At 42.8% G+C, this 13,510-nt stretch overlaps 1 protein-coding gene across 1 annotated transcript; it reads left to right on the top strand.

Moving 5' to 3' along the window:
- Positions 1-673: 673 nt before the first annotated feature.
- On the top strand, positions 674-4,203 carry LOC137534513 (uncharacterized). The gene is made up of 3 exons (XM_068256045.1): positions 674-1,068; positions 2,312-2,474; positions 2,985-4,203. The coding sequence occupies exons 1-3, from the start codon at positions 783-785 to the stop codon at positions 3,802-3,804; spliced, it is 1,269 nt and encodes a 422-aa protein (XP_068112146.1). The 5' UTR covers positions 674-782; the 3' UTR covers positions 3,805-4,203.
- The last annotated feature ends 9,307 nt before the right edge of the window (positions 4,204-13,510 follow it).

Raw genomic sequence — 13,510 nt, 5'->3', positions numbered from 1 at the left:
GTATTTATACTATCCTGGAGTTTTAGCACCTCATGAAACCTGACAGGTGCTCAGAAAAGTCAGAGATGCTTCAAAATGGTAAAATTCACTTTTTGCACCATAGTTTGTAAACGCTATAACTTTTACCCAAACCAATAAATATACACTAAATGGTTGTTGTTTTTTTATCAAAGACATGTAGCACAATAAATTTAGACAAAAATATATATAGAAATTTTACTTTATTTGAAAAATGTCAGCACAGAAAGTTAAAAAAATCATTTTTTTTGACAAAATTCATGTCTTTTTTGATGAATATAATAAAAACTAAAAATCACAGCAGCAATCAAATAGCACCAAAAGAAAGCTGTATTAGGGACAAGAAAAGGAGGTCAAATTCATTTAGGTGGTAGGTTGTATGACCGAGCAATAAACGGTTAAAGCTGCAGTGGTCTGAATGGGAAAAAAGTGTCTGGTCCTTAAGGGGTTTTATGACTGCAGTCCTTAAGTGGTTAAAGAGTAACTGTTAGGCATTAAATGCAAAATAATTTTTCTATTGCAGGGTGTTAGGGCTGGTGCACACCGAGCGGCTTTTTGGGCGTTTTCAGATCCGCTTGCGGCTGCGGATCTGCTTGGTCAATGTATCTCAATGGGGTGGTGCACACCAGAGCGGCAGGCGTTTTGCAGAAACGAAAAATGCCTGGGTGAGGCATTTTTTGGATTTCGGATGCGTTTCTGCCTCCAATGTTAAGTATAGGAAAAACGCAAAACGCCTGTAAAACCGCTTGATCAAGCGGATTTTGATGCGGATGCGTTTTTTTCAAGAATGCGCACTTCCAGGTCAAAGTGTGCTTCCTGTGTGGCAGATTTGCATGAGGGATTTTAGACTGCGCAGGAGGAAGATGGCAGCAAAGTGGTTTACCACAGAAAACCTGATAATTAGGATTGAAAACAGCCCAGAACTTTATGACAAGTCTTTGCCTGGATATAAAGACCACCAAAGGGCTCATGAAATCTGGAGCAACATTGCAAAAGATTTTCTTGGAGAAAAATGGAATACTTTGAGCCAAAAGGGCAAGGATTCTAAGAGTAAGTATATGTGTACAGAATTGTTGTATTTTATTGATTTCATGCAGCACTTTGCAGACAATATATCATCACCCCTCCACTAAATGAGTAATTAAACAATTAGAAATTTCATTATCACAGGTCTCTGGCAAAGCTGTTCTCTCTATAGCCATCTCTCCTTATAAACAGCAGGTACATGTGTGTGTATGTACTCACATGTATTATTAGGGCGCTATTTGCCACTTTAGAGTGTCATGAATGATATAGACATACAACACGGTTTCAAGAATGTTTATTTGCACAATAATACTGATCTCGTCATGTAAGTAAATAGCAGCCTGCAGGTTTTTTAGTTCTTACAGTTATGGCACGAAAATAATCAGCTAATTTGTCTCTGTTGTGAATGGCAGAAATGGGACCACGTAAAGTAGCTGGTGGTAAAGTGACAAGAGCACTGTTTGAAAGATCCCCCTCTTCCTCCTCTATGGTCATGCTATCTAGTGTTCTCACATAATTATGCAAAATACATGTTGCCTTCACCACTATTATAGCATACTTTGGTTGCATTTTTATAGCAGTGTGATAAATGCGCCATTTGTTTGCCAGAATTCCAAAAGCACATTCTACTACTTGTCTGGCTTTGGTCAGGCGGTTATTAAAGACTACTTTCTTATGAGTCATATCTCTCTGTGCATACGGTCTCATAACATGCTCAGACAGTGCAAAGGCCTCATCAGCCACAAACACACAGGGGTAAGGTGGTTCTACAGTGTCAGGCCAGGGGCGTGGTGGTGGTAAAGTCATCTGGCCTGTGCGAAGCTTCACGCCAAATCGACTGTGCTGGAAGACTGAGGAATTATGGGAACTTCCGTAAGCCCCAACATCCACATAGATAAATTTCAAATTAGGATCCACAACAGCCATGAGCACTAGTGAAAAGAATTTTTTATAATTGTAATAGAGACTGCCAGTGAATGCAGGCATAACCAGTCTGACATGTTTCCCATCCACTGCTCCAAGGCAGTTAGGGAAATCATGTTTCTCCCAAAAAAGCTGCATGTTAGCCTCCCACATAGGTACGTCAGGAGTTGGCATAAATTCCGGTTGAAGTACTTTCCAGATCAATTTGCAGGTGTCCAAAACTAAGTATCGGATTGTACTTCTTCCCATGAGGAATTGGTAGTGAAGTGCTGCATATGAATGCCCTGTTGCCAGAAATCTGCAAAAGAAAAGAAATAACATGTATGTTTATTTTTATTCCTAGTTGCCCTCCTGCGGACAAGATGGAAGTCGGTCAGAGACAGTTACAAAAAGGAGATTGAAAAGCAATACCATGAATCCAAAAGTGGGTCTGGAAGTTCGCAGCGAACAAAATATAAATATTGTGGCATATTAGAATTTCTAAGAAAACATCATGAACCGGCTGAGTAAGTATGGCGTAAATGTTAACCTATTGCAATGTTTGTCAACTTCGCCAATAGAACAGTGAAGGAAGGAGTAGGCCCACAATGCAATTCAGTAGTGTGGAACGCATAATCTGCCATCACTCTACCAAATATATTGGGGGACGTAGCTTAATGTAAGGATGGCATAGGTCCAGTTTAAAATGATTATTACATGACAGGAATGTGGACTGTTCGTTACCCAACATAACAGTTGCCTGACAGTGCTGGTTATATGTTTGGCTGCAGTAGTGTCTGCATCACACATCTGTAACACACATCTACCAAAATCAGTGCTAGTTTACTCAGGCCAGTTTTGCTCTATGCTTGCTCAGGGGCTGTGCCTAAAAGCTATGTACACAAATAATGGGAAAAATAGACAGGCTACTGCTATTGTTTTGCAATGAAAGATGCATCGCATTGTGCCCATATATTTGCTGTGACATCCATGGTCACTATTCCATGAACTAAAGTTGTGCTTTCCCCTTTCCAAAGGACTGAAGATAGCCTACCACCAGATCCTGAGGAGGACGATGTAGAGGTGCCACCTACCACCACCAGTGATGTGGAAGTTGAAGAAGACACTACACAGGATGTTGACACTGCTACACTGGAAGACAGTGACTCTACTACCCCAGATCACACACCACACAGCCCAGCGAGTAGTCGGACACGCACAACTGTCAGGTCTAGTAGAGGTGTGAGGGTAGCTACACAAGGCAGGAGAATAGGAAGAGGTATGAGCAGGGCTGAATATGACCAGAAGCTGATTAGTTCAATAGAAAAGGCTGTTGATCATATGGAGAAGCGAGAGGATGAAATGAAACAACTTAAAGAGCCATGCACACAGTATCTTTTAAGTTTGGTGCCACTATTACAAAAAGTGCCTCCTGATAAGCAATGGGCAGCCAGACATGCCATCTCTGAGACCCTGGGGAGATTCTTACTACCTGAGAGCCGTGCAGATGACAATGTGCACAACTACTTGCAGCAACCACACCTGCCTGCTTCCAGCCAACAATATAATGCACACCCACAACTCTCTTACCATATGCAACGCATTTATGACCCACCCCACTACCCACCAATGCATATGCATAACATGCCATATGGTCAACAGCCTCATTACTCTATGCCTCCACCTCAGCGCCCTGATCAAGGTATGCGATTTCAAACATCATCTATGCACAGTGACTCTACAGTGTACACTGATTTAACATCGCACAGCCAGCCTCATACAAATGCTGAATCAGGTACACATGCTTACAATCAGGGCCCTGGTAGTATGTGTGATTTGCTATCACAACATGACTAGTTTTTTGTACTTTTACATTTTATTTTATTGTTCAATGCTCAGATTTGGATCTTAGTTTACATTACCTCAATGTTATGAGGAGTCGCTCAGTTGGTGTGATTGCTAGGCGAAAGTTAGTGTCTTGTCGGCGAAGGGCATCCTTCAGTTTGGCTAAAAGGCCATCAAAACTAGGAAAAAAGAGCATGCTTATCTTTAGATCTACTGTTGTTTGTTGCAGAAACATTTTTCATTTGTGACATATTACTTTTGCTGCTGAAAGCAAAGTATGGACAACACATGTCCAAAATATTCTTTGCACAGAAGAACAAAACATTAAAACGAAAGATTTTGTTCAAACATTGCTTCATTACTGTGTCCCATATGCTGATTGTTGCCATATACTTAATGAAGTATGCACCAGGAGTATGTAAGGTCATAATATACTCCCAAATGTTTTGGGTAAACTATGGATATATAATATAGTAGTTACTCCTATAGAAAAATTAGATGAAGGCCTTAGGCATTGAATACATAACACACCAGGATCAAGTATCACAGTTATTTGGTTAGCTTATGTATACAGCGGATTGATTATTGTGTTGTTTTTCTGTTTACAGTCAAACACAGTTAACTAAGGGCCAAAAAGTGCTTCCAATTTCATTCCTCCCCAAAATACTTAGCCCCATGATAAAAATAAGTGACAAGTATTCTTACCTGGACACAGACATGCGGGTGTAGCCAAAAAACTTTTCTGGATGGTGCCTCAAATCTCTATATAGGGTCCTAAATTGACCCTTCCGGCGCCGCTCTTGTAGCATGGGATGCACCCAGTATCTCCTTGTCCTTGGCCTACGTCTCATATATGCTGCTACACAGAGCAATAACAGCACATCAGGAAACATTTTCAAAAACAAGTCACTCTTCTCTCCAAACCACAGTGTCACCTCTCCTGAACTAACCCACAATGTTGTTAAGGACCCCACCCTTTTTATATTGGGTTTTTTACTTCAATTGCTCAATGTGCTTCACATGTGTCATCAATATATCGCACTTTAACCCTTTGTTTAAGGTCTTTCTACCTCTTTTCCTGAAAAACGCAAAACGCTTCCAAAAACGCTTGCAAAAACGCACGCAAAAACGCACGCAAAAAACGCAAAACGCCCCAAAACCGCGCTATCAAAATGACACTAAGCGGTTCAAAAAACGCTAGCGTTTTGCGGATCTGCTTGCGGTTTTTGGTGTGCACCAGCCCTTACACAGCAAAAAAAAGGTGCTAGCAAGGCAAGTCAAATAGGTAAAATCAATCATACTTTTTTTCCTGATAGGTCTTTCCTCCTCATGCCGCCAGGCTCTATACATGTACGCAGACACAAAAGAGAAGTGACATGCAGACTGAATCTGCCTGATTGGCTGAAGCGTCTTTCACTCACCTCTCTGCGCTGCTATTGGCCACCTTGTCCCCCCCTTCACTGCGGTGGATCTAGCCGCTGTTAGAGCGCAAGGAAGGGGGCCAGAGGCTTTCTCCTGTCTCTGACCTCTGCCCCCCTCCTCCAGTAGCATGTCCGCTCGGTCTCTGCTCGTCTGCTGCATCTGCCGCCGCCGCATTCCCCCTCTTCCCTGCACTTATCAACGGGGAAGGATAAAGGCGGCGCACACAGACTCACCTAACAATGGTTCCAGGCGCTGCAGTTCCCCTCTATACCCTATGCACTGCCGCCAGCGGTAGTGCAGAGAATAGATGAGAACAGCAGCGCTTGGATCCATTATTAGGTGAATCTGTGCCTGCTCCATTTATCCTCCCTACTGTGCTCAGAATTATTGCAGGGAGGAGGAGGATCGGGGGGGGGGGGGGCTCTTATATCTACCCGGGGGAAGCAAGATGGCCCCTGCCAGGAGGGGGATAGTTTAGTAAGAGGAATAAAAAATTAACAACATCTAATAAGTGGACAGTGCAATACATCTGTTATGTAAGTAGAGCAAGTATTTATCTACTTACATGTGTATTTTTTAGGGGGGCATATTATGGCTATCAGTTGTTCTTTAAAGCAGAATTATCTGTTCTAAGAAGGCAAACTTACTTTTAGTATTGCTTTTTAATGGAGAGATTTTTGATCTCTTTAAAGGAGACCTGAACTCAGAGCTTCCTCTATACTCTAAAAGATAAGCAACAGCTTAATAACCTTTAAAGAAAACCTGAACTGAAAATAAAAGTGAAAATCACCATACACAGGTCATACGTACCTCCCATGTAGTCTACTCCTCAATCTCTTTCTCCTCTCCTGCGTCCTGTTTGTCCACTGTGATCGAGGGAATTCTCTGTCCTCCATTTTGAAAATGGCCATTACACCATAACAGCTTCCTGGTCAGCACACAGTTAAACTGTAACATCGCCCACTTGAGCCATAGGGAAACATCGACATATCAGCTCTCCTCTCATCTGTTACTGACAGCAACTGATATATTTCAGTTCTGACAAAATGTTGTCAGAACTGGAAGGGATCATTGTCAGAAGAAAATGGTGAGCTTATGAGAGGAACTGATGGCAAGGTAACTATGTAATGTTCAATTGAAGTTACCTCGTGTGTTTATTTTAAATAATTTTACTCAGTACAGGTTCTCTTTAAAGAAAAACATTTCTTTGTTACAGCTGATACAAATCCTGCAATACATCTGCAGTGTGTTTACTTCCTGTTGTCATGGAAGCAGACATTAACATCCTGTGTTTGCCAAATAGTTCTCTTTAGAGGCAGGCAGCTGACACAGCTGAGGGATTAAAATACAACTTGTGACTAATCACAGACGAGTGAGAGTTAGACAGGCTAAACTCTGTAAATACATACAGGGTGAATTTCTCTGTTTTCCTTCTGTCCTGTGCAAGAGTTCAGGTCCACTTTAAGCCCTTTACAGGGAGTATAAAACAAACACTAGGGAGCACCCTCCAGGCTCAAAAGTTTGAGTGTGTGCCAAGATCCTGGCCCCTATACCACAAGGGGCAAAAGTGCAATAGTTCCTGGAAGGATCGGCACCACACGAATGGTTGTATTTATAAGCTCTTTTGAATCTTTATTGCATTAAAAATGACAAGGCAGCGACAGCCCGCTGTTTCGGCCTAGTGTGGCCTTTCTCAAGATGCCAATATAGTCAAATGCCTTTGACTATATTGGCATCTTGAGAAAGGCCACACTAGGCCGAAACAGCGGGCTGTCGCTGCCTTGTCATTTTTAATGCAATAAAGATTCAAAAGAGCTTATAAATACAACCATTCGTGTGGTGCCGATCCTTCCAGGAACTATTGCCCTTTACAGGGAGTGCAGAATTATTAGGCAAATGAGTATTTTAACCACTTCATCTTCTGTATGCATGTTGTCTTACTCCAAGCTGTATAGGCTCGAAAGACTACTACCAATTAAGCATATTAGGTGATGTGCATCTCTGTAATGAGAAGGGGTGTGGTCTAATGACATCAACACCCTATATCAGGTGTGCATAATTATTAGGCAACTTCCTTTCCTTTGGCAAAATGGGTCAAAAGAAGGACTTGACAGGCTCAGAAAAGTCAAAAATAGTGAGATATCTTGCAGAGGGATGCAGCACTCTTAAAATTGCAAAGCTTCTGAAGCATGATCATCGAACAATCAAGCGTTTCATTCAAAATAGTCAACAGGGTCGCAAGAAGCGTGTGGAAAAACCAAGGAGCAAAATAACTGCCCATGAACTGAGAAAAGTCAAGCGTGCAGCTGCCAAGATGCCACTGGCCACCAGTTTGGGCATATTTCAGAGCTGCAACATCACTGGAGTGCCCAAAAGCACAAGGTGTGCAATACTCAGTGACATGGCCAAGGTAAGAAAGGCTGAAAGACGACCACCACTGAACAAGACACACAAGCTGAAACGTCAAGACTGGGCCAAGAAATATCTCAAGACTGATTTTTCTAAGGCTTTATGGACTGATGAAATGAGAGTGAGTCTTGATGGGCCAGATGGATGGACCCGTGGCTGGATTGGTAAAGGGCAGAGAGCTCCAGTCCGATGCCAGCAAGGTGGAGGTGGAGTACTGGTTTGGGCTGGTATCATCAAAGATTAGCTTGTGGGGCCTTTTTGGGTTGAGGATGGAGTCAAGCTCAACTCCCAGTCCTACTGCCAGTTTCTGGAAGACACCTTCTTCACGCAGTGGTACAGGAAGAAGTCTGCATCCTTCAAGAAAAACATGATTTTCATGCAGGACAATGCTCCATCACATGCGTCCAAGTACTCCACAGCGTGGCTGGCAAGAAAGGGTATATGTCACGGACGATTGCGGGGACGCAGGCGCGTCCTGGAACCGCCCGTGAAGAAAAGAACGATCGCACTCGATTCCTGCATCGATTGCGCCTCAGATCAATAGAACCAAGATTTGACGTGTAGTATCCCTATGCTTAGGAACAGCTGGGAAATCTGTCTTAGCTGAAATAACAGCCTGGGGGGAAGGTGTTAGTTAGCTTGGACATATTCCCTGTGGAAGGCACAATTTCCCTTTTGGCTCTGGGAACCAGGTGACACTTAGCTGATCTCATGGAGATGTTAATTAACCAAAGGATGCCTAGGTGCAGCCAAGCAGGCTACGAATCCACGGGAGGTCTTGACACTCTGTTCTCTGCTAAAGATCAAAGGAAAGTCAGCTGTTAGCAGCTAGAACACCTCTTGAATTAACCTGAGGCTCATGGCATAATCCATAACTTCCCAGATCTGTAATATTTCTGGGGTTCCTGAGATGGCAGCTTCACCAAACGTGGGGGAAGTGTAGCATGAGCCCCGGTGCTGGTTCTGAGGAAGTTTCAGAACCTTCGGAGGTAAGGACTGCCAGCTAGGCAGTTTCCACCCCTCATGTCTGGTATCAGGGCGCTGGGTAAATCGAGACAGACCTGAAAATGTTAATAAATCTGCCCTGACCTGTACGGTTCTGTGAGATAGAGCCCATATATGGGTAGATATGATTTCTAGCCCCAGTACAAGGGGAGGGCTCATCTCATCTTTGAAGGGGGTGTATGGCTCCCCGCCCTCACTCCCTCCTACTGAAGCAGGGGCATAAGAATGGCTGAGGACCCAAACTCAGTGTCCTCCACACTGAACCATCTTGCGCTCATCAGATGCCAGCTTGAGGATATGCTGGCATCCACCTGGTCTGAACTCTGAACTCTGGACTTTGAAACCAAGAACTTTATGATTCTTCCCACAATAAGGACATCTTTCCAGGAACGAAGTATTTTTCTCCCTTCTTTTATTTTTCATACTGGCTATTACTGTCTTAATAATTGTGATTTTTAATAATTGTCTGTATATATTAATTATTTATATTGCGTGAATAAACGACTTTCTCCAAGTCATTCACTGTTTCGCTACCCTGCTTATCAGCACACACAGAAATGATCCCGGGTCTCTGAAGATACGCTACTGTTTGTTTGTTGTTGGCTAGACAGAATATCGTGTGTTTAACCGTTTTATTCGCAGGATTAGTCAGTCAGTTAGTGGGCCCCACGGTCCCATAGTAACCGCGGTGGTGGCAGTTTACTCTGAACCAGTAGGTGACGTTGTAATTACCCGTGTCTCACAGGCTCCCTTCGGAGTTGTCTGCGGCTAATTCTTAACGGTTCCTGCGCATTGACTGCGACCAGAGTTCGCACGATCTGTGCGCTGGCACCGTTTAGAAGGCTAAGTGCGGTCAGCCACTGAGGGCTCATGTGACAGTATAAAAGAAGAAAAACTAATGACATGGCCTCCTTGTTCACCAGATCTGAACCCCATTGAGAACCTGTGGTCCATCATAAAATGTGAGATTTACAAGGAGGGAAAACAGTACACCTCTCTGAACAGTGTCTGGGAGGCTGTGGTTGCTGCTGCACGCAATGTTGATGGTGAACAGATCAAAACACTGACAGAATCCATGGATGGCAGGCTTTTGAGTGTCCTTGCAAAGAAAGGTGGCTTTATTGGTCACTGATTTGTTTTTGTTTTGTTTTTGTTTTGTTTTTGAATTTCAGAAATGTATATTTATGAATGTTGGGATGTTATATTGGTTTCACTGGTAAAAATAAATAATTGAAATGGGTATATATTTGTTCTTTGTTAAGTTGCCTAATAATTATGCACAGTAATAGTCACCTGCACACACAGATATCCCCCTAAAATAGCTAATACTAAAAACTACTTTCAAAAATATTCAGCTTTGATATTAATGAGTTTTTTTGGGTTCATTGAGAACATGGTTGTTGTTCAATAATAAAATTACTCCTCAAAAATACAACTTGCCTAAAAATTCTGCACTCCCTGTATACCTTCCAGGTGATTCTGGGTCACCATGAGCTGTCTGGGTATTCCATAAGTTATGATTAGATTGGAAGAAAAAAAAGCCTTTGTATTTGACTTTTAGAATATTGATTGACTCTGATAGTTTTCCCTTAGGCACTCGCACATAATCGCTGGCCATACAATCCTTGCCCATACTCCTCCCCCTACCACCAGTAATTTATTTTACCATCTTGCTGTTACCATCTGATCCTGGCTGAGTCTCGTGGGATTTGCCCCACACTGAATGCCTGGAAGCTGCTCTATTTTATTATGGGAGCAGCCCCAAGACTTCCAGCTCTGGTGCAGCGGCGCCTCTACTAGTCCTATCTTCAGAATAGCTTCTGTTGTATGCTTTGTGTTGCCTAAGCAGGGCTGTGGATTTGGAGTCGCGGAGCAATTTTTGGTTACTTGGGATCAAGAAACAAATGCACCGACTCCTATTAAATTTAAACTGTGGTTAAACGAAAGTATTAAAAATTGTTCTATTTCTCAGATAATAGTCATCATAAATACAGTAATAGCTGTGCTTAGTCCATAAAAATTAAATAAGCCAATCAAAAAATACATTATTTGTGCTGCTGCAATAAAGCAGTCACCATACTTTAAAAGTCAGATATACACATCTGATTATAACTGTATATCTGGTGTGTGCGCAGGAATCTTTTATATATTATAAATAACATCTCTGCTGTAAGAATAAAGCCTGATGTATAGTTGTGTCAGTACGAATGGTAAATGATATGCAAATAATTATGAGTTAATGCAGGCCTATTCAAAATTTGTATGCAAGTTTATGCACTCCCTTTGCTCATAAAATCAATGAATTTGATAAGTTGTTAAATTTGCGGTTGGTGACTACAAATGAAGTTACATAGTAGTAGTAGTAGTAGTAGTAGTAGTAGTAGTAGTAGTAGTAGTAGTATACTGTACATAAGCAATCCCAGCGAAGCTGTTGTGAATCCACTGAGAATGTTGTGTGCATTGAACGCGTTGTCTATCACGCGTACACCTGGTTCATATCGTGCATGAAGGATGTGCAATAGAGGAAGAATCCCCTCATTCTCATGCAGAACACCTACACATCACTCTTAAACTTTATAAGCAGACAGAGGAGCCAGAAGGATAAAATATGCTAAAAATGTTAAAATGAGAGGCACTGAGCTTTGTACTAGACCTGTTTGAGTTTTATGCTCCTTTTATATTGCCTGATGAAGCGGGAGATGACCGCGAAACGTGTTGCACTTGCACTTTTTGGAGTATACAATAAATCTTTTGTTGTTTGAATTTACACAACATTCGTATGTGTCTGCTTGGAGGAGGTAAGTCCACCACTGCCTCTTCTCATTTGAACATTTTTATCATATTTTATCCTTCTGGTGCCTCTGTCTGCGTATACAGGTCCTGAGTTCACCCTTGGTGGAGGGGTGTTGCCCCTTACTTCCTGTCTACAGAGAGTGGCTTCTTATTTCTGAGTGGGGACAGGTCTAATCTCTCCACCTGCTGAAATAGTGGGTACCTGGACGGTAACCCACGTTTGTGAGTATAAATACATACATACTTGTCATATCCATTTACCAGTACTTACTACACTACTGGATATTGGGCTCTCAGTGTCTCCATTTTGTTGATCACTCTTAAGCCTGATGCACACTCTCAATTAGGATTGGCCAATCACTGACCATTTTTTCAATCTTCATGTAGTATGAGAGATAACCTATACAATCTTTTCATTTTATTCAAAATCTGTTGACCCTTGAAAACTGAAAGTGTGTACCAGACTTTAGATGTACCCACAGTTAGATTGCCTAGAGCCTGGTCGATGCTCTTCATTCTTGTCTGCACCCCTCTACATGTACTCTTACCAAAGGAATAGTTTTGATTTCTAAAAAAACATGTAACAGTTACTCTACAGCAATATCCTAAGTTTAGTTAAAATGCATCTCTGGCATACAGAAAAACACAGAAGTATGCTACTGCTTAAAAGTTAGAACAGTTTTGTCACAGCTGAAGTGCCAAGGTTAGCCATCACTGACCTAGGCTCAATGTAATGTTTTCTACACAATTTCATGTATACTCTGCCCCCCAGCAGTCTGAAGTATGTTGACCCGGCCCTTGACCGAAAAAGTTTGGGGACCCCTGAGTTAGAATGTCCCAACACATTGTCTGTTTAATTATATTCACTGGAACCTTGTATTAGCTGAGTTCCTGTGCATAGCTCCACCCCCTTGCAGAAATTGGCCCTGGCCTTTTCTATATCAGAGTGGCTGGATAGCGTACTGGTTAAAGGACAACTGTAGTGAGAGGTATATGGAGGCTGCAAGTATTAATATCCTTCTAAACAATACCAGTTGCCTGGCAGCCCTGCAGGTCTGTTTGGATGCAGTAGTGTCTGAATAACACCAGAAACAAGCATGCGGCTATTCTTATCAGATCTGGCAATAATGTCAGAAACACCTGATCTGCTGCATGCTTGCTCAAAATATTCAAAAAATACACGAGCCTACAAGGTAAGGTGTTCATGGCGCTGCAGGTGACCTCAGGTAAGTCTGTTCTCAGGCTTTTTATCCTGTATCAGACATGTGTCCAATGGTGAACATTGTCAGATCTGGCAAGATTAGCTGCATGCTTGTTTCTGATGTGATTCAGACACTACTGCAGCCAAATAGATCAGCTTCCAGGCAACTGGTATTGTTTAACCAGCTGAGCGGTCTGGACGAGCTCAGCTCGTCCAACACCGCCAGCGGCTGCCGCTCAGGCCCTGCTGGGCCGATTTTGATGAAATAAAAAGCAGCACACGCAGCCGGCACTTTGCCAGCCGCGTGTGCTGCCTGATCGCCGACGCTCTGCGGCGATCCGCCGCGAGCAGCGGCGAAAGAGGGCCCCCCTAGCCGCCTGAGCCCTGCGCAGCCGGAACAAAAAGTTCCGGCCAGCGCTAAGGGCTGGATCGGAGGCGGCTGACGTCACGACGTCGGCTGACGTCGATGACGTCACTCCGCTCGTCGCTATGGCGACGATATAAGCAAAACAAGGAAGGCCGCTCATTGCGGCCTTCCTTGTTTATTCTGGGCGCCGGAGGCGATCGGAAGATCGCCTCCGGAGCGCCCTCTAGTGGGCTTTCATGCAGCCAACTTTCAGTTGGCTGCATGAAATAGTTTTTTTTTTATTTAAAAAAAACCCTCCCGCAGCCACCCTGGCGATTTAATCAGAACGCCAGGGTGGTTAAAAGGAAATAAATATGGTGGCTTCCATGTACATTTTGCTTCAGGTTCCCTTTAACACCACTATTAGTGCTTTTCTAAGTGCTTGTGATTTGTAAAGCTCTTGCTAATGTAATGCTATGGGTGATTTTTAAAAAAAAATCCCATCCCTCAAGTGGGATCACATATATAACTTTACATTAGCA

This window comes from Hyperolius riggenbachi, chromosome 10, assembly GCF_040937935.1.
Source record: "Hyperolius riggenbachi isolate aHypRig1 chromosome 10, aHypRig1.pri, whole genome shotgun sequence".
Lineage (NCBI taxonomy): Eukaryota > Metazoa > Chordata > Amphibia > Anura > Hyperoliidae > Hyperolius > Hyperolius riggenbachi.
Note: the sequence above shows the minus strand (reverse complement) of the source record. Positions and strands in the feature narration are given on the sequence as shown.

What these genes read in the sequence shown, in the direction of transcription:
- LOC137534513 (XM_068256045.1), top strand. Translation starts at nt 783, where the DNA reads ATGCGGATGCGTTTTTTTCAAGAATGCGCACTTCCAGGTCAAAGTGTG. An exon ending in AAAGGGCAAGGATTCTAAGA is followed by an intron (nt 1,069 to 2,311) that starts GTAAGTATATGT and finishes TTTTATTCCTAG; the next exon opens with TTGCCCTCCTGCGGACAAGA. An exon ending in AAACATCATGAACCGGCTGA is followed by an intron (nt 2,475 to 2,984) that starts GTAAGTATGGCG and finishes CCCTTTCCAAAG; the next exon opens with GACTGAAGATAGCCTACCAC.